General features: G+C 49.6%; 1 protein-coding gene across 2 annotated transcripts in view; it reads left to right on the top strand.

Annotated features, from left to right (window-relative positions):
• The window catches only part of PPP1R32 (protein phosphatase 1 regulatory subunit 32), a 30,286-nt gene extending 11,532 nt beyond the window's left edge, over positions 1 to 18,754 (top strand). For both annotated transcript variants that reach the window (XM_054970258.1, XM_054970257.1), the window contains 9 exons: positions 861 to 924; positions 14,285 to 14,379; positions 15,724 to 15,783; positions 15,925 to 16,011; positions 16,396 to 16,524; positions 16,636 to 16,730; positions 17,180 to 17,344; positions 17,492 to 17,579; positions 18,584 to 18,754. In XM_054970258.1, the coding sequence (XP_054826233.1) occupies positions 861 to 924; positions 14,285 to 14,379; positions 15,724 to 15,783; positions 15,925 to 16,011; positions 16,396 to 16,524; positions 16,636 to 16,730; positions 17,180 to 17,344; positions 17,492 to 17,579 (783 nt within the window). In that variant the 3' untranslated portion in view covers positions 18,584 to 18,754. The remainder of the gene's footprint in view (positions 1 to 860; positions 925 to 14,284; positions 14,380 to 15,723; positions 15,784 to 15,924; positions 16,012 to 16,395; positions 16,525 to 16,635; positions 16,731 to 17,179; positions 17,345 to 17,491; positions 17,580 to 18,583) is intronic.
• Positions 18,755 to 19,008: the final 254 nt, after the last annotated feature.

The following is a 19,008-nucleotide window of genomic DNA, read 5'->3' as shown; positions in this document are numbered from 1 at the left end:
AGGGAGAGCTTTCTTCTCTGGATGCAGTAAAATGAAAGATTACCTGGCTAAGAGAAACTCATCCCCAGTCCTACCAATCAAGATAATGGGCAATGTCAGGACTGGAGTGAACTTCCATACTGCCAGAGATGTATTTGGAATTGTGTGGCATGGTTTGCAATTCTTTGAATGGCGGACTCAACTTTTACTCCAGCCTGTGTTGTGGGACATATTATTTGTTTTTAGCTTCCTTCCTCATCTTTAGCTGCTCTTTCCATTTACATGCAAATGAGCCAGGAATTCTACCCTAGCAGCTGATGTGCAAGTATCCAGCAACAGCTATTTAGACTTCCATCAATAAAAGTTTGTATGGCTTCCCCTCCTTTTCAACCTTGCTTATTTCCTTATCATCAGAAGGAAAAAGAAAAGAGAAAAAAATAAGTAAAGGGGCCAGCGCCACTGGTACAACCAAGCTTAACTGAGGTCACAATTTACTATTTGCAGGTTAATTTTGAAACTCTCTCCAGTACAAGAGGTGCTGCTTGGCCCACAGCCTCCTAGTTTCTGAGGTTTGCTGTAAGGGCCTTCAGAAGTATTTGAGCAGCAGAATGTACTGGTTTTCCAAGTGCACTGCAAGAAAAAGTATCTTTCACACCCCAATGCATTATGGTCAATATATATTCCCAGTGCCCCCAGTCCTGATGTACAAGCTGCTCTCATCCTAAGAGGAGGTGATGGTGCAGAAGTGTAAGGGATCCAAGCCCAGCATCTTCCCTGCATCCTCAGGAATAACCAGCCTACTCCTATGCAGAGAACTGGATGGGGTGTGGGAAGGTGGTAGGCTACTTCTAAAACAGTTGGTCTCTCTGTCATATTTACAGGGACCTCGCTTCATGTCCACAGAGTATGGCTCTAAGTTCTGCTGCAAAATTCCCGGACAACCAGGTATAGCTCCTTTTCCTTGTCCAAATCAGATCCTCAGGTATGATACTGACTTCCCAGTCATAAAAGGGAGCTCTGTGTACGACAGTTTCTCTGAGGTGTTTGGAATGGAGTGGTTCCGCTTCAAAGAGCAGTGTATTAGGGTAGAATTGTACTGTGGTTTATCATCATCGCTAGGTTTCTATTGTAGGAATTGGTCTTCTTTATTTTAGAAGTATTCTTCTGTGCATAATAGGTTTCATTGCGTATTTTTATTGTAAGCCACTCTGCACTTTGGAAGGGTGGGATAAATGCCCTTCCCCCACAATCATGCCCATGCCCACACATATCTCAGTCGTGGGCCACCTCTTGCAACTGACAAAGTGTGCTCCACTCCATAAAACATGTTAAGAAAAAAAGGCACTTTTTTAGTCTTTAAGGAGCCACAAGATTCCTGTTTATTTTTGTTGCGATTGATTGCGACCCCTTTCAGAAAAGGGAGCTGTGTGCGTGCTTATCCACATACACTCAACCACTTAGTATCTCAGATTCTGTATCTGTATCCTAGAGGAAGATCTTTGGGCAGTCAGTCATTCCTTGTATTTATGGGATAAGAAACAGTACCTCTAGTTTGCTTTTTATGTTATTTTTTTCAGGTATCTGTTAACTCTGGTGATAATCCATAGCTGCATCTGAATACGGATGTAGACTGAATGACCAAATATATAATTGGTTTCTTGATGGGCTGTTGAACTGTGGAGTCACATGCCTATTATTAATTGAAGTTTGATGTTTAATTTAATTTACTCATTTAAAATATTTGAAGATTAAACCCCCTAAGGTGGCTTATATCCCTCAAACAAAATAAAACAATACAGTATCACAAGAATGGCAAATCCTAGTTCATCATCCAGCTCCTGTGTTCTCAACAAACTGAAATTTCCAACTTGTCTTCAAAGGAAGCAGCATGTTGAGTGCACTGCAGTCATCTATCCTGGATGTTATGAGGGCATCAATGACTGGCATTGCTACCCCAGGAGGGGGTGCAACTGGTGCCCCAAACTAAACTGATGAAAAGAGGTTCATGTCCTGGGTGTCATCTGGACATCCACTATAAGGACCAGATCTAATAGCACCCCCATTTAAATACATTCTTTAAGGGGGAATGCATATAAAATAGATGGAGCACCACCGTCTTAGTAGGCTTCCCAAGAGGCCAGGAGAAAAATGCCCTGTCTCTTTAATACAGGCTTAATGGGATGTTGTTCATGAAAAGAGCTACAACCTCAAGAAAGCCAGCCAAGCTGTGGGGAAGTGAGTATGGGAGACTTTAAGAAATCCTCAGAAGGAGAGTGAAAAATTGATAATCTCAGTTTTTCCAACTTTAAATTGTGTTGCCTAAGTCTGGGCTCTTAAATGTGTGTATCCTGCTTTAATTATTCGACCATCCTTGTTGAATAAATTGTTTGTATTTTGAATTCTACTTGTGAAGGGTAAATTGTGATTAGAAAGTCTGGGGAGTTACTTTGAAATTGCATTTTCCTGGATTTGGTTTCGTTTTCTCGGCCATGTCGGACGCTCCTCTCCGCAGGTCCGGGAGGAAGCGCCCGAGCACCCTGACCGGGCGGCTGATCTGCGAGGATTAGCCCCCAGACTCCCAGTGAGGGAGGCAGGGTCCGGGGCGCTGCGGGAAGAGCCCCCTGAAAATCAATGCGGGGGTAAATTGCCCATTTGTCCCTATGGAGGCCGGCAGATGTGCGCGGCGCCTCGAGTGCTGCCGGGTCATGGAAAACGGCAAAGAGCAGAACTAGGCGGAAGCCTGCAAGTAAGCGATGTCAGGGCGTGCCGCCGCTGCCGCTGGGCGTGGCCCTGGGCGGTCTGCTCCTGACGTCATAGGGGGGCCAGGGATTCTGCAGGACCCTGCTCTGTGGAAGGAGGGGCGGTATACCTCACCCAGACTCCCTCTCAGTCCACTCGCTGGCCTGCTCAACCTGGCCTGCTTGCCCCCTGTGTCCTTCTTCATCCCTTCCTTCCAGAACTCTCCTCCAAACCTCCACTCTTGCATTGCACCGTCCTCACTCCACATCATCACTCCTCATTCACATCCACCACCACAGGGCTCTTCCCAGCCAGCTTTTATAGGGCTTCCTTCTACTGTCCCACCCCTCTTCCAGCCTGGTCTTGGGCTGCACCAAGCAGTTGCAGCTGGGGTAGCTGATCTGGCCCCACTGACCAGCACCAGCTGTGCCTTGTTCCCTGGCTGCCCAGCCTCCCTGCCTTGGCTGATTGCTGAAGGCCTGTCCAGCTGCAGTTCCCTGGCTAGCAGCCCGGCCTCCCTGGCTGAGCTGATGGCTGAAGGTGGGTCCAGCTGCGGCTCCTTGGCTGGTTGCCCAGGGCTTCATGCCGAGTGCCTCCACTAGCCCCACCTGGAGTGGCTTGGCTTTTGGCAACTCCTGGGCCAGGCTACTATTTTCTAGCTGGGGCGTGGCTTTGGGTTGTTGGGGCTGCTGCTGCTTCTCCTTCTCAGGTAAGGCCTTTGGGTGGGTGACTGCTGGGCCCCCAATCCCTCTGCCCTTGCCCCCTTCCGCCTTGCTTAGTCCCCTTTCTTTTCCTAGGGGAGTGGGACTCGCTGGCCTCTCTCTGTCTCCCCCTGCCTCCTGAGGCCCTGGGCCTTTGCCCCTTGCCCCTGGCACTGGCAGGTTCTGGCCCCATTTGCCCATGGGAGGGGTTGGCCTGCTGTCCCCCAGCTGCCCCTTCTGCCTGCCAATCAGACCGGTTGACCTGCTGTCAGCCGGCCGACCAGTTGACCTGCTGTCTGCTGGCTGACCAGTTGACCTGCTGGCTGCTGGCTGCCCCCTCTGTATGCCTGTCCGCCCAGTTGACCTGCTGTTCCCTCCTACCAAGTCTGGGGGCTGGGACCCAGACCCCGGACACACACCCCCGCTTGGCTTTGAGTTGTGGAGGTCCGGTTCAGTCTCGAACATGCGGGACATGAAGTCTGCGTCCACATGCTGTGCCCCCTGGCGGTATTTGATGGTAAATTGGAAGGGTAGGAGGGAGAGGTACCACCGCAGCACCCTGGGATTGTGCGCCTTCATGCGGTGGAGCCACTGCAGGGGCGCATGGTCCGTCAGCAGTACAAAGGGGTTGTTGGCCAGGTAGTACTGCAGGGCCCCCACTGCCCACTTGACTGCTAGGGCCTCCCGCTCCACTGTGGCATAGCGCTTCTCTGCGGGCTGTAGCTTCCGACTCAGGAAGAGAATGGGGACGTCTACTCCATCATGCTCCTGAGTCAGCACAGCCCCGAGGCCGGTGTCTGAAGCGTCTGTGGCCAGCGTGAAGGGTCGGTCAAAGTCCGGGTTCCACAGGGCGGTGGCGTTAGAGAGGGCTGACCGCAGGTCTCGGAAGGCCACCTCTAGTTCTGGGGTCCACCGGACTTGGTTGGGCATCCCCTTCCTTAAGCAGTCCGTCAGAGGTGCCGCTCGGGAGGCAAAGTGGGGGATGAACCGCCCATAATACCCCAGCAGTCCCAAGAAACGCCGGACCTGCTTCTTGGTCTGGGGCTGTGGGGCATCGGCTATAGAGGCCACCTTGTCCGGCGGTGGTCGGACCCGTCCTCCCCCGACCACGAAGCCAAGGTACTGCAGCTCCTGGAACCCCAGATGGCTTTTCTTTGGGTTGGCCCGCAGTCCGGCCTGTTGAAGGGCTCTCAAGACTGACTCCAGGTGCTGGAGGTGGGTGGGCCAGTCCGGGCTAAAGATAATGATGTCGTCAATGTAGGCCATTGCGTATGCCCGGCACTCGCCCAGCACCTGGTCCACTAGTCGCTGGAACGTGGCTGCCGCACCATGGAGACCGAAAGGCATTTTCTTAAATTGAAAAAGACCTCGGGGGGTGGCGAACGCTGTTTTCTCCCGATCCTCAGGCCGCACGGGCACCTGCCAGTATCCCTTGGTTAAATCGAGAGCCGACAGGTAGCGAGCGGACCCCAGGTGATCCACCAGCACGTCTGCTCGGGGCATGGGATAGGCATCGAACTTGGCCACCTTATTCAGCTCTCGGTAATCAACGCAGAAGCGGGTGGTCCCATCCGGCTTGGGCACCAAGACTATTGGACTCCTCCAGGCACTCCGTGAGGGCTCAATCACCCCCAGCTGGAGCATCTCGTCCGTCTCCTTTTCCACTGCCTCCCAGCGCTTTCTAGGGATGGGTCGCCACGTAGCCCGGGCCGCCTGCCCTGGCTCGGTTGGGATGGCATGCTGTATCAGGCTGGTGCTACCCGGTCTGCGGGAGAAGACGCCTGGTACCTGGGCCCATAGAGCCTGTAGCTGGGCCCGTTGAGTTGAGTCGAGCTGGGGGTCCACCTTGGGCTCCTCGAATTCTGGGCCTTCTGTGGTCCACGGCAGTTCACTGGACGGGAGTTCCAGGGGGTCCTCCGCCAGCTGGCACTCCTCGCTGTCCCGCTCGTACCACCTCTTCAGCAGGTTCACATGGAGCGACCTCCGCCGGCGCCGGCCCGGCCCGCACTGCAGCTCATAAGTGGTGGGACCCAGTACCCTCCGAATTTGGTAAGGGCCCCTCCATGGGTCCCCCTCCTCCCGTGGGAACACCGAGTGGTGTACTAGGACCTTTTCTCCAACTTGGAAGGTCCTCATCCTTGCACCCCGGTCGTAGGCAGCCTTCTGCTGCGCCTGGGTGTGTGTTAGCTGGCGGTTTGCCTCTGCCTGGGACTTCTGCACCCGCTCGCGGAGCTGGCTCACATACTCCTGTATGGGGGGAGCAGGGCTGCTGGCGCGGGGACTCCACCGTTCTGCCAACCGAGAGAGCATCCCCCGTGGCTTGCGCCCATATAGCAGTTCAAAGGGGCTATAGCCGGTGGATGCCTGTGAGGTCTCCCGGAGGGCGAACATGAGGGGGTCAATGTACAGATCCCACTGGTGGGGCTTGTCCCGGGTCATCTTCCTCAGGGCTTCCTTGACGGTCTGGTTCAGACGCTCTGCCAAACCATCCGTCTGAGGGTGGTAAGCCGAGGTGAATACCTGCCGGATCCCCAAATTCTGGCAGAGTTGACGCATGGCTTTGGCACGGAACGGCCCCCCCCGGTCTGTCAAGATTTCGTCCGGCAGGCCCACCATTGCAAACAGCTTGGACAGGGCCCGTATCATCCCTGGGGTCTGCATTGTCTTTAGTGGGATGACCTCCGGAAACCGCGTAGCATAGTCCACGATCACCAGGGCAAAGCGGTGGCCCCGGGGTGTGCGCGGCAGCGGGCCGATAAAGTCCATTGCGATGCGTTGGAAGGGTGTCTCCATGACGGGCAATGGGGAGAGGGGGGCCTTTGAGGGGCGCCGTGCAGCCACCCGCTGACAGGTGGGGCATGAGCGGCAGTGGGCCTTCACGTCCGCATTCACGGAGGGCCAGAAGAACCGCTCGAGGACCTTCTTCAGGGTCTTGTGGTGCCCCAGGTGCCCGGCCCAAGCATGCTCATGGGCCATGCGGAGAACTTCCGCCCGGTAGGCTGCCGGCACCAGTAGCTGGCGGACCTCTCCCTGGCCATTTGGGGCACGGGCCAGACGGACCCAAACCTCTCCTTGCTTCTCGATGCGGGGGAGCCGCTGGGCCCTTCTCTCATCCCGCACTTGCTCCTCCTCACGAGCTGCCGTATCTCGCAGGCGCTGCAAGGACTCGTCTGCACCTTGGGCATTGCGGAACCGGCGGTCTGCTGGAGGACCTGCGGGGTCCTCGGCCTGTGGTTCGGCCACTGGTCCACGGGAAGGGCCCTCGCTGGGGTCAGCGGCCTCCTCTACCTGCAGAGCCACAGCAGCTTGGGGGGTTGCCAACGCCCCCATCGCCTCCCTGAGTAACCGGGAAAACTCAGGGGCATCTCTCCCTAGCAGCATGGGGAGGGGTAAGTGGGCCACCTTGACGACCTCTATGCGGCGGATCGCCCCCAGGTATTCCACCGTGACCCAGACCGCAGGATACGGCAGGGTGCGGCCCATCACATCTGTCACCGGGATCCAGCGGTGCACTGGGGTGGCAGCTGGGACGAGTTGGGTGTGGATCGCCGAGACTGCGCTCCCTGAGTCCAACAGGGCCTGCAGGCTCTGCCGGCCTATCCTCACGGTGGCGCGCAGACTCTCTATCCTCTTGCCAGCTGGCGGGTTAATTTCCCAAGCCAACGCACATACCACTGGTGAGGAGGCTGTGGGGGTGCAGGCTTGCATCCGCTGCTCCACGGCCTGCATTAGCTCTGCCTGAGCTGTTTGGAAGGCCGCCTCCAGCTTCCTCCACATCCTGTCCAAGCATTCCTCTAGCCACAGTCTGAGGTCTGCTGGGGCTACGGCATTGGGATACATCCCTTTGACTGGCGCCTGCGTCGGAACGACTTTCCCCGTACGGGCCACCAACTTGTCAGGGCGTGCCGCCGCTGCCGCTGGGCGTGGCCCTGGGCGGTCTGCTCCTGACGTCATAGGGGGGCCAGGGATTCTGCAGGACCCTGCTCTGTGGAAGGAGGGGCGGTATACCTCACCCAGACTCCCTCTCAGTCCACTCGCTGGCCTGCTCAACCTGGCCTGCTTGCCCCCTGTGTCCTTCTTCATCCCTTCCTTCCAGAACTCTCCTCCAAACCTCCACTCTTGCATTGCACCGTCCTCACTCCACATCATCACCCCTCATTCACATCCACCACCACAGGGCTCTTCCCAGCCAGCTTTTATAGGGCTTCCTTCTACTGTCCCACCCCTCTTCCAGCCTGGTCTTGGGCTGCACCAAGCAGTTGCAGCTGGGGTAGCTGATCTGGCCCCACTGACCAGCACCAGCTGTGCCTTGTTCCCTGGCTGCCCAGCCTCCCTGCCTTGGCTGATTGCTGAAGGCCTGTCCAGCTGCAGTTCCCTGGCTAGCAGCCCGGCCTCCCTGGCTGAGCTGATGGCTGAAGGTGGGTCCAGCTGCGGCTCCTTGGCTGGTTGCCCAGGGCTTCATGCCGAGTGCCTCCACTAGCCCCACCTGGAGTGGCTTGGCTTTTGGCAACTCCTGGGCCAGGCTACTATTTTCTAGCTGGGGCGTGGCTTTGGGTTGTTGGGGCTGCTGCTGCTTCTCCTTCTCAGGTAAGGCCTTTGGGTGGGTGACTGCTGGGCCCCCAATCCCTCTGCCCTTGCCCCCTTCCGCCTTGCTTAGTCCCCTTTCTTTTCCTAGGGGAGTGGGACTCGCTGGCCTCTCTCTGTCTCCCCCTGCCTCCTGAGGCCCTGGGCCTTTGCCCCTTGCCCCTGGCACTGGCAGGTTCTGGCCCCATTTGCCCATGGGAGGGGTTGGCCTGCTGTCCCCCAGCTGCCCCTTCTGCCTGCCAATCAGACCGGTTGACCTGCTGTCAGCCGGCCGACCAGTTGACCTGCTGTCTGCTGGCTGACCAGTTGACCTGCTGGCTGCTGGCTGCCCCCTCTGTATGCCTGTCCGCCCAGTTGACCTGCTGTTCCCTCCTACCAAGTCTGGGGGCTGGGACCCAGACCCCGGACAAGCGAATCCCTTCTGTTATTACAAGCGCACGCGAAGGAGTGGTGGGATCTGAAGCTAAGAAGGCTTGTTCTTCCCCCTCGCTGAGTTTCAGAATTCGGTTGGCGGTCCCCCCCCCCTAAAATGGCAGCGATAAAACAGAGTCCCGCTTTGGGCAAGTCAATTTCGGCTGCCCTGCAGGGGAAAGGAGAGTCGCTCGAGGAATTGGTGAAGAGGTCGGTTATCGAAGCCATAAAACCCTTTGTTGACAAGCTGAATGAAACAGATCAAAGGGTGGGCTTAATTGAGAGCGAAGTGAAAACCATTAAGGAAGTAACGGGGGGGCAGAGATGTCTGCTCGGGAAAGTGCGTCACTCACGAGGGCTACGAATAAAGAGTTAAAGCTGGTGGAGAACCAGCTGATCGGGCTACAAGTGGAACGAACACAGACAATTTTGCGCCTCCAGAACGTGAAAGAGGAGGAAAATGAGGATTTATGGGGTCTGGTCTCGGAACTATTGGCGACACCCGAGATGGCAACTAAAGAAGAGGTTAAAAGTGCCGTTTTGGAAGTCCGTTGGGCTTCTTCAAAATATGCAACGAAGTGTCAGCTGCCTCGCGAGATCATCATCGATCTTTCATCTAAAAGGATCCGAGACACTATCCTATACAACTCATATAATGCGGATTTGGACTTTTTGGGCAATAAAGTCAAGATACTGAAAGACGTCCCATTTTTAGTTCGGAAAAGAAGATTTAAGTATAAAAAGCTCGCAGCTCTTCTGAGGGAACGTGGAATAAAGTACAAATGGCTATTTCCGGAAGGTATCTGGTTCAGTTACAAAGATCAAGCTTGCAAGATTATATCAGAAGATCAACTAAGGGATTTTGAGGACAAAAATCTGGAATTTCAGCAAAACACCAAGCAAGAAGAAAAGGCGAAGTCTGAGGGGGGGGGGAGGAAACGAGCACTGCGGCTGCAGTTGCTCAGAGAGAATTACGTCCGGGGCCCAGGAGGGGGAGGAAGACTTAATTTGAATTGTAATTTGTATTTCGCAAGGTCAACCACTCCATCAATATCATACAAAGCTTTAATTTTTTTTTAATAATGGCAGTATGAAGGGAAAACATTTTGTGTAGTGTAGTGTTGTTATGTAGTGTTGTTATATGTTGTTGGGTTTTTTTTCTTTCCTTCCCCTGTCCCCCTTCCTTACCTCTGTATCGTTAGTTAATGTAGTTAATAATTAAAAAAATTAAAAAAAAATTAAAAAGAAATTGCATTTTCCTTTATTTTGCTTACTGGTAATTTCCCCTTGGTTAGGGGTAGTGGAAGCCACTTTTCCTTTTACCTACTTTTTCATTTCATTACGCAACCCTGGTCCCATAATTTCTTCCCTCGACCAGGGTTGATGTGACCAAGTGGGGTTATGTTTGGGGTTATGTAACTTTCCCAGTAGCTTTTTGTGTTAAATAGCACAGGACAAAATGGAACCCTGCAGTACTTCACAGATAATTTCAGGTGGGTAGCTGCGTTGGTCTACAGTTGAAGAACAAGATCCGGGTTCAACTGAACCATAAAGACCAATAAGATTTCCAAGGTATGAGCTTTTGAGAGTCAAAGATCCCTTTGTCAGATATGAGTGGAAAAAAGGAGTATATAACAAAGGGAGCTTTAACTCTTGAAAGCTCATACCATGGAAATCTAGTTGGTAAGGTGCTAATGGACATGGATCTTGTACTCCACAGAGTAAATGCCACAAAGAGCAGCAAAAATCCATGAATGCCACATTCTGAAAGTTACCTGACACGGAGAAGTGGATCCTACAAAATGAGGTGCTCCCAACTCCCAACACAGATATGCAGTCCAGAAGGATGTTGTAGTTGATAGTACTGAAAGTCGCTAGTAGTCTGGTATAGCTTTCATGAGCTGGCCACTATCTGCAAAAAATGTAAAATAGGCAGATTCCTTCTGACAGTAAACATTGGTCAGTCAAATGAAGCGTTACGTCTTAAGTATGTCTTGTCTTGTATTTGAATAGGGCTATGTTGAAATCAGAGTACCATCACAAAGGATGTGTTTTCCATCTGTTTTTATACTGTGTTTATGTAATGCTTCAGTATTCCCTTGTTTTGCCCCTGAATATAATCTCCCCTCTTTGAGTCTAGTTTTCCTAAACCCACACTGAAAAGCTAAAGCAGCAGTCTCGACCAGATCCAGATCACAAGTAACTCTTTACTGAATTAATTTTTAGAAATCAATTTATGGCCCTTTCCACACATCCTTAAAGGGATAGCCCACTCACCAAACCCTGGTGGTTTCCTCCCTTGGCTCCAGACGTCTCCATTTTCATAACGGTTGCAGGTAGGGTTGCCAGCTCCAAATTGGGAAATTCCTGGAGATCTGGGGGGTGAAACCTGGAGAAACCTGGAGAAAGTGAGGTTTGGGGAGGGAAAGGACCTTGGCATGGCATAATTCCATAGAGTTCACCCCCAAAAGTAGCCATTTTCTCCAGGTGAACTGATCTCTGTGGCCTGGAGACCAGTTGTAATTCTGGGAGATCTCCAGCCACTACCTGGAGGCTGGCAACCCAACCTGTAACCATTTTGAAAAGGAGATGTCTGGACTGGAGTCAAGGGGGAAAGCAGCCAGCATTCGGTAAATGAGCTGTCCCTTTAAGGACATGTAGAAAGGGCCCAAATCAGTATTACCACATACAAGCTTTCAAAAATAATGAAATTGTTTTAGAAATCTAGAAATTAAAATTTAGGTTTTTGTTTCTTTTTCTACTGAGTTGTTTCTTGTTGGCCTTTTTGTTTCAAGGCTGCTGGAGCCCTGATATTTAAGTTTTCTTCTATAGCTTGGAAGTTGCTGACTTTCTCATCTAACTAGGAGCTGGCATCGAAAGTATCTAAAGCAGTGTGTTTTTTTAAATAACATCATAACAGTTGTTAACTACTGTGAAAGTTCTCTATTTGCTTGGATCTCTTGTGACAGCCTGTCACATTACATATTACAGGTCTGGATGCACAAGTCACTCTTCAATCTGAAAATATATGGACATGCAATGTGACAGTGAAAATCCACGCAGCTCTCTCAGTGATGAGATCTGTAAACTTAGGCCTCCTGCAGTTCCTCGGCCTACTTTCCAAACCAATTAGATGGATTTATCATTCTCACACTATACTTGTATGCATTTTATAGCAAACACCTTGGATAGGTTCAGGTGGGTAGCCATGTGGGTCTGCAGCATAAGAGCAAGATTCAAGTACAGTAGCACCATAAAGACCAAGATTTTCCAGGGTGTAAGCTCTTGAGGATCAAGTTCCCTTCATCAGATACAAGCAGAATGGATATCTCTGAGTCTTTTTATCCCAGTTAGAATGTGGGAGGATACTACAGATTCAGGATACAAAGATACAAAGCAAAAAGTAATCAGCTTGATTTTAGAGCAGGTGAGGAAATATAGAAATTAGCATCTGTGATAGGATAAGAATCCTATGACCCTGTTCTGCCTGGGGATGGTGGTGATCTATAGTTCTGAATTTGTGGGCAGTGAAGAGGTATCTGTGTCCTTCAGTTCTGTCATTGTTTGGGGGGGGGGGCGTTCCTTTGTTTTTCAGAATGTCTCTGAGTTTTACCAAGAGTCACAACAGCAAATGGTTCCCAGGCAAAAAGCCTGGTGAGGTTGTGTAGATCTAACTCTTGGTATATACTCTTAATATACGAGAAGCCTTGGTTCCTAGCCATGGTCCCTTAGGAGTCCTAGAAAGGGCCCATCAGCTTAGCATGATAAAAAAAATAAGAGATCGTATTTATGGTGAAACAGACACACTCACAACTTCTGTTGAACAAATGCTGATAGAGCAATGGGCCTTCCAATATTTTTTTGCCCTTGGACATGTGTGACTGAAAAGATGCAGCCCTCCCCACCACTGTCTCTTTATCCTGGGTATAGCTGCAGCTGTTTCCATCTGTTATGTGCTACTGAAAGACAAAGGAGGAGTTCTGTAAGGAATAGGGTGGCAAAGTCCTACATGGAAAAAGCTGGCTTCCTCGCATGGCTGTTGCTGCAGTTACTATGATCTACGTTCTATTGGGTGGGGAATGTTTTGTCTCTGTGTGTGCTGCATGGTTGTAAAGAGACAAGAGAACCATGGGGATACTGATGTCTGATGAATTGCAGATGTAGCACCTATTACCTGTGCTTGCTAGATGGAATTTGACACTGAGTGCCATCAGCTATATGCTTTTCCATTCTGCATGCCTCAGGCAGTCTCTCCATTCTGCCTGTGAGTGTGCACTCATCTGGTAGTCCCCCTGGTGTCTACAGTCACACGGATAGGGGTGGTAGTGAGGATAATGTCATTGAGATAATGTTCACTTCTATCCGCTCCAGGAAGCTGCACTTGAATGTTGTCTCTGGATAATACATATTGTTTGGACAGTATTAGCAGGCAGCGTAGTGAAAATAAAAGTGGCTGCACTTATCATGGTATTCCTTAGCACATGAAGATCGTGGCCAATAGAGCAGCCTTCCTCAAACTGCACACTTACGATCCCATGTCCTCTTTGGTGCAAGACGTTGCTACAGATAATTGTTTTTAAGCCAGTATACATTTCCATATTACAGGCGTGCCTGACGGCTTCCTTTGCAATGAAAGAGGTATATATGGCTTTACATGTGTGTGTGCTCTGCACACTATAGGATGCTTGATAGGAAGCAATAGATGATGTTCAGGAGGACTAGTTCTACTCAAGCTGTGGGCTCCCCCTTCCTGCTTAGTGTTTCTTTGCTTCTAATGAAGGTTCCTGGTGGATGTTGTAGTGTCTGAAGTGAATTATCTCTAAGGGATCAGAGACCACAAGAATGATTCAGTTGCCCTTCTTATATTTGTTGTTTTCCTGGGCTCCTTACAGTTGTGTAAAATGGTCTGTTTTTGCAAAGTGCCCTTTCACCAAGCGGTCCATCACCCAGCTTCTTGCTTGTGTGCTCTAGTTCTGTATATACAGTACAGAGCGATGAAGCCCCATGCTGTGCACCTTCATTTATTATCTGTGTTTCTGTGTTAAGGCCTATATACTTCTGGTGCTGTGCTGTGATTGCCTGCTGAGGCAGAACACTGTTCTCCTCCTCCACAGGGCAGTTGTCTGGGGGCTCTGAATTAATTGCAATGAGAGTAGTAATATTTACATCAGATGTTGGTAGGGTTGCCAGCTCCAAGTTGGGAAATTCCTGGAGATCAAGGGTGGTGTGGGGGGGTGAAACCTGGAGAAACCTGGAGAAAGTGGGGTTTGGGGAGGGAAAGGACCTTGACATGGCATAATTCCATACAGTCCACACCCCAAGTAGCCATTTTCTCCAGGTGAACTGATCTCTGTGGCCTGGAGACCAGTTGTAATTCCGGGGGATCTCCAGCTACTCCCTGGAGGCTGGCAACCCTAGATGTTGGCATTAGGGGCACGAGTTCTAGTCTTCTGCCCAGTTCCCCCCCTTGTGCTGATGGTATCCTGTACCCTGACAGTAGCTTACTGCAAAGTCAGTGGCGTCATTTTGCTCTGCTAGCATGATCAGATAAGTAGCGATCCTATTTCCTCCTCCGCAGGTTAGAGTTTGCAGTGTTTACAATTCCACATAACTTTTCATGCTTAAAGCTTGACTACTGAAGTAAGGAAAGAACTATGAATACTCTGCCTTACCTTACCAGTGCCTGCTGCATTCCTTAGCAACAACCTAGGGGAAGACAATTGTGCAGCAAGTCTGCAGATTGTTGGCTGACCATGCTGACTTGTTCTTGCAATGTGTTAAGAAGCTGTTGGTTTTTTTGGAAGACTTCTGCTTTCTTTTATGTGTGTGCCCTTTCTCCATTTTCTGTTTTCATTCCACTCTCCTTACAGATCTCCTGCAGAAGAAAACCATTGGAGCCAAGGAAGAGACTGGATTCACTGAAGGCTGTCTCAGCAACCCTGTTATAGACAAATCACTTCATCAGGTGTATATGATGTTGCAGTTCTTTCCAGGGACCAACTTAAGTATTACACTTGCATGATACAAAGAGTAGAGTCCTGGCAAAATTGTAGACTTTGCAGTGGCATAATTGCTGGATAGTTTGGCCAGCTCTCCTGACTGTTCATTTGTCATGTGACAGGAACAGAGAGCACAGTTCACAAACATACCTTTCAAGACTCTCTCATTGTGCAGGACATTTCACATTTGTTGGAAAGGTTTTTAAAAAGCTTCCTATCTTAATTAGATGGGCTTGAAAGTTCATATCACACAGTTTCTGTATCTCCCCTTGACCTCTTAACGATAAGGTCTTAGCTAAAGGTATGTTTTCCATCCTAATATAGGATTTATGAGAACCGTGTTTCCAAGTGGCAGGCCCCAGAATATACATTGGTTTCCATACTCTGTCCTATAACTTGGCCCTGTTCTTGATACCATTATTTAGGGTGTGCAGTTTGGTTAGGTATTCGGAATTAAAAAACAAATGTTAGCTAATTTGGTAAAATCAGGGTATTCCAGATGAAAATAATAAATACCGAATCAGGTTTGGAATACCAAACTAAGTTTTACTGAATTAATTCGATACAGTTCAGTAACACAGGCTGGGCTGTTCCTTTGTTGTTTCCTTGTAAAGAAACAGCAGTTCCTGCCTTTTTATTCAGAGAGGATATGAGAGTGGTCCCTTTTCAACCGACATTCACCAAATTTTCAGGAATCCAATCTTTATGAAACTCGTACAGTCATTAGAGGGCAGTTAGAAGTAAGTTCTCTGCAAATTTGGTGAAGATTGATTAAAAAATGATCCTCCCCTCCCAGCCCACCAGATTCCTGCTGGACTGAGTTTCCCATAGGAAACAATGGCTGAATTTTACCAAATTTCTGCTATATTGCCGTACTGAACTAGAGCATTAATTTGGTATTCAAGGAATACCATTTTTTCCCTCTGGTTCAGTTTGGATTTACCATTTGTGTGTGTGTATATGCACAGCCCTGACCATTTTGTTTTTACCTCTAAGTGGTGTCAAAGGGAAGAACCAAGTTCTGGCCTCTTCTTTGGATTTAGCCACAAATTTAAAGTATAGCAAATGAGTCTGTGCAGTTTCCCTAGAGCAGTGATTCAGCATCCACGTGATTCAGTGTCAGATACCACCAGTTTTTTTGTCAGGCCAGTAAAGACCAGCTTGCCTTGTGCCACAAGCCTGTCTCCCTACCTCTTGCTTCCCTTCCCCATTCCTCCACATCTTTTCAGTAGAAGCTGTGATGGAAAAGCTGGGCCAATATTGTTTGCATTCGTATCTCTGTGTCTCAGTATTCATTTTCTGCTTTGCAGGGTAGCAGTCCAGGGGTCAGCATTATGAAGACAGATTATCAGCCATCTTCCTTTCCACATGTAAGAAGGTCTCACAAGCCAGGAGACAGTTTGAGATGGTTTGGCGATGGGCATTAGAAGAACAGATGAAGGGGTCTACTTTGCCTGCCGTAGGCTGTTCTTCCTGTTCACCTGTATAATGCTGTGATATCCCCTTGACAGGGTGATGAATTCCTGCCAGTCCTGTCTAAAGGCTCTGAGAGGAGGTCTGGATTCGGCCGTCAGAAGGGCCTTTCCCTTGGAACTCCAGTAAGTGGCACTCCCCCATCAGCAGAACCCCTCTTCCCTGCTCCGCCAGGATATGCCTTTTGCCTTTCTTACACCAGCGTCACTTGCTGCTGCAGCTGTTTCCCTGCCTGCATCTCATTTTCTTTCATCCCTATCCACATCTATCTGGCTTAACCTGGTTTTTCCATAGTATTTCCTTCCATCTGAGATTCTTTTCCCTACTGGATGGAATTTAAAGATAACTTTCTTTGTCTCTAGCTGTATGCTCCTTTTCCTACTATCCAATTCCTCCTCTTTCCCTCACCTTCACCTCTCCCCCCCCCACTTCCTTACTGCATCTGCCTCATCTCCTTCACTCTCTCCCGGAATTGCTCACTTACTCATTAGCCCCTTCATTCTCCACAGCCTTCATTAGGACCCCAAGAATGTCCCTCTGGTGAAGAGGCACCCCTGAGCCATACTCAGTTCCAAGGGCTTCAGCAGCAGCCTCAGACAAAGAACAATCTTTTGGGACAGGAACATGTGGGTTATAAGGTATGCCTGACTTACAGCCTCATGGCCTTATCTGTTCGTAATCTACGGGACTCTACATGCTGCTCCTGTGGCTCTACATTCATAGCTGTTTCCTTGGTCCTCTCCATACAGGAGCTATCTGGATTCAGCATCAATAACCCCAGTTATGTGACAACTCCCTATGATCCAGAACTGCCCAACAGGTTCCTAACCAGCTATAACTCCAAGTGAGTTTGGTACTAGTAACCACCACATTAGGTCAGTCAGTTTCTGTTAGTCCCAGTCTTGTTAAGACATCAGTCTCCCTTCTGAATGGGAAAGTATGCTCCTCTTGTCTGTTTGGGCCTAGACTGTTCCATGCAGGTTCTTCAGAGGGTGAACGTGGTGGGGGCATTGAGGCAGCAACACCTGATGGTGGATCTGTGAAGTAGGGGTGGTATATATGGCAAAAGATGTCCATATTTTACAGTAAACAACAGGACTGCTGTGTCTTCAGGGCCTTGGTTATATACCTGATTTGTTGGAGGGAGGGAGGCTGTGGGTAGGTTCATTCAAGCATCCAGTGAACCAACCCACTGCATGCCTGAGTAGCTCATACCCTACCACAAATTTTAGGTGCCACTGGACTCTTGCTCTTTTATCAGGCATGCAGTAATTCTTCCCTCCTCTCTTTTAGGTTTTATGAGAACACTCCAAAGGGAGTGGACAGGGAAGGCTGGACACGAGGAGGGATCCAGCCTCAGCAAGCAGGTGGCTTTGCTACCAACAACCATGCTACTGACTTAGGCACTGATCCCAATGCCACAGAAACCTTGAGGAGAGTTCATCCCCATGTCGGCAGGTAATGCTCCCTGGTAGGGTGTGCCATAGCCATTCTTCTCTATCCTTCACTTCCCCTGTCCCTATGGCCACCTGGTGCTCATCCCTCTCTCCTCCCCAGAGCTGTCCTCTACTCTCTTTTGTAATCCTTTCCTCTCTTCCATTGCAGAACGATCACAACAGTTGATCCGTTCTACCATGACTCCCCTCATGACCACCGCTTCACTGCTCTCCACCAGACAACAGTGCCCAACTAAGTAAGTGGCATGGCCCATTACAACTTAGCCTTTCAGGATGGTGATTCTCAACATATCCATGGAACTATCTGGGAGGCATGTTCAGAAATGGGGCAGCGCTCTGTGTTCTACTTTCTTTGACTTTGGCCATTGTCTAAGAGATGAGGTGTAGAGCTTTGGAGAACCAACTACAGGTTTCCTGTTCCAGGGATTCAGGAAGACAGCTCAAGTGTTTGTTTCTCTCTCTCTCTCTGTCTGAAACAAAATGTCACAGGTCCTTTATAGATCTATGATGCAGCATCATTTAGAGAACTGTGTACAGTTCTGGTATAAAAAAATGCAGAAGAGGGCAACCAAAATGATCAAGCGGTTGGAACACCTTTCTGAGGAGGAAAAGTGAGGGTTTTTCAGTTTAGAAAAAAAGGAGATGAAGAAAAAACATGACAGAGGTTTATACAATTAAGCATGAGGTGGAGAAAATAGAGAGAACTTTTTCTCCTTCTCCCATAATACTAGAACTCAAAGGCACCTAATGAAATGGATGGGCAATAGATTAATGAATAATTGATTTATGGATTTCACTGCCAGTAGACATAGTGATGGTCACAAACATCAATGGCTTTAAAAAGGGGTTAGATAGATGCATAGAGAACAAGTCCATGGCTACTAGCCATGGTGACTAAGGGGAACGTCCATATTCAGACGCAATAAGTCTCAGCATATAAGTGCTAGGAGACAGCACCAGAGAATTTCTAGCCTCTATGTCTTGTTTGTTGGCCAGTGAGTGAAACAAAATCTGGATAAGGCTGATCCCTGGTCTAATGCAGGAGGGCTCTTCTTATATTCTTATGTTCTACTAAGAGTCCTGGGAATCAGCATTTTGCCATTTTAGGGAAAGGGAAGTCACAGGCCATTGAGAAACATGAAGACCTCTTTCACCCATCCTCACTGCCTTTCAGCAGTTCAACAGCTGTCCTTTCCCCTCTGATCTTGTCTGCTAATCTTCTCTTTCTGCCCCTTTGCAGCCCCTGCTCTGTTCTGAATGGGATCCTGCTGTAATATCTTCAGGCCTCAGGTCAACATGTCCTGTTGTGGAAGGAGCACCAGTGCAGGTGCTGCCAGCCTGTCATTAATTCATACTGTATCTCAAAATCTGTAATGCTTTAAAGAAATTAAAGAGTAGTTCTTGCTGACAAGTTTACTGGCATAAAGAAAACATCCAAATGAAGGTGAAAAGCTCCCTGGAGAAGGCAGACCATGGCTTTCATGAAGAAAGTGAGGAAACTTTAAGTTACCCAGAAACAGGAGTAGAGTAGTGACCACTGGCGGCCTGTTGTGACCATCTGGCCTGCACTGCATTTATGGCTAGCCGAGGCACAACCAAACCTGGACTAAGGGCTGCATTTGTTCCCTACTCCTATCTAGTCTTATCTAGAACCATTGAATAAGG

Source organism: Eublepharis macularius, chromosome 2 (assembly GCF_028583425.1).
Source record: "Eublepharis macularius isolate TG4126 chromosome 2, MPM_Emac_v1.0, whole genome shotgun sequence".
NCBI classification, from domain to species: domain Eukaryota; kingdom Metazoa; phylum Chordata; class Lepidosauria; order Squamata; family Eublepharidae; genus Eublepharis; species Eublepharis macularius.
The sequence above is the reverse complement of the archived record's forward strand: the minus strand, read 5'-3'. Positions and strand labels throughout refer to the sequence as shown.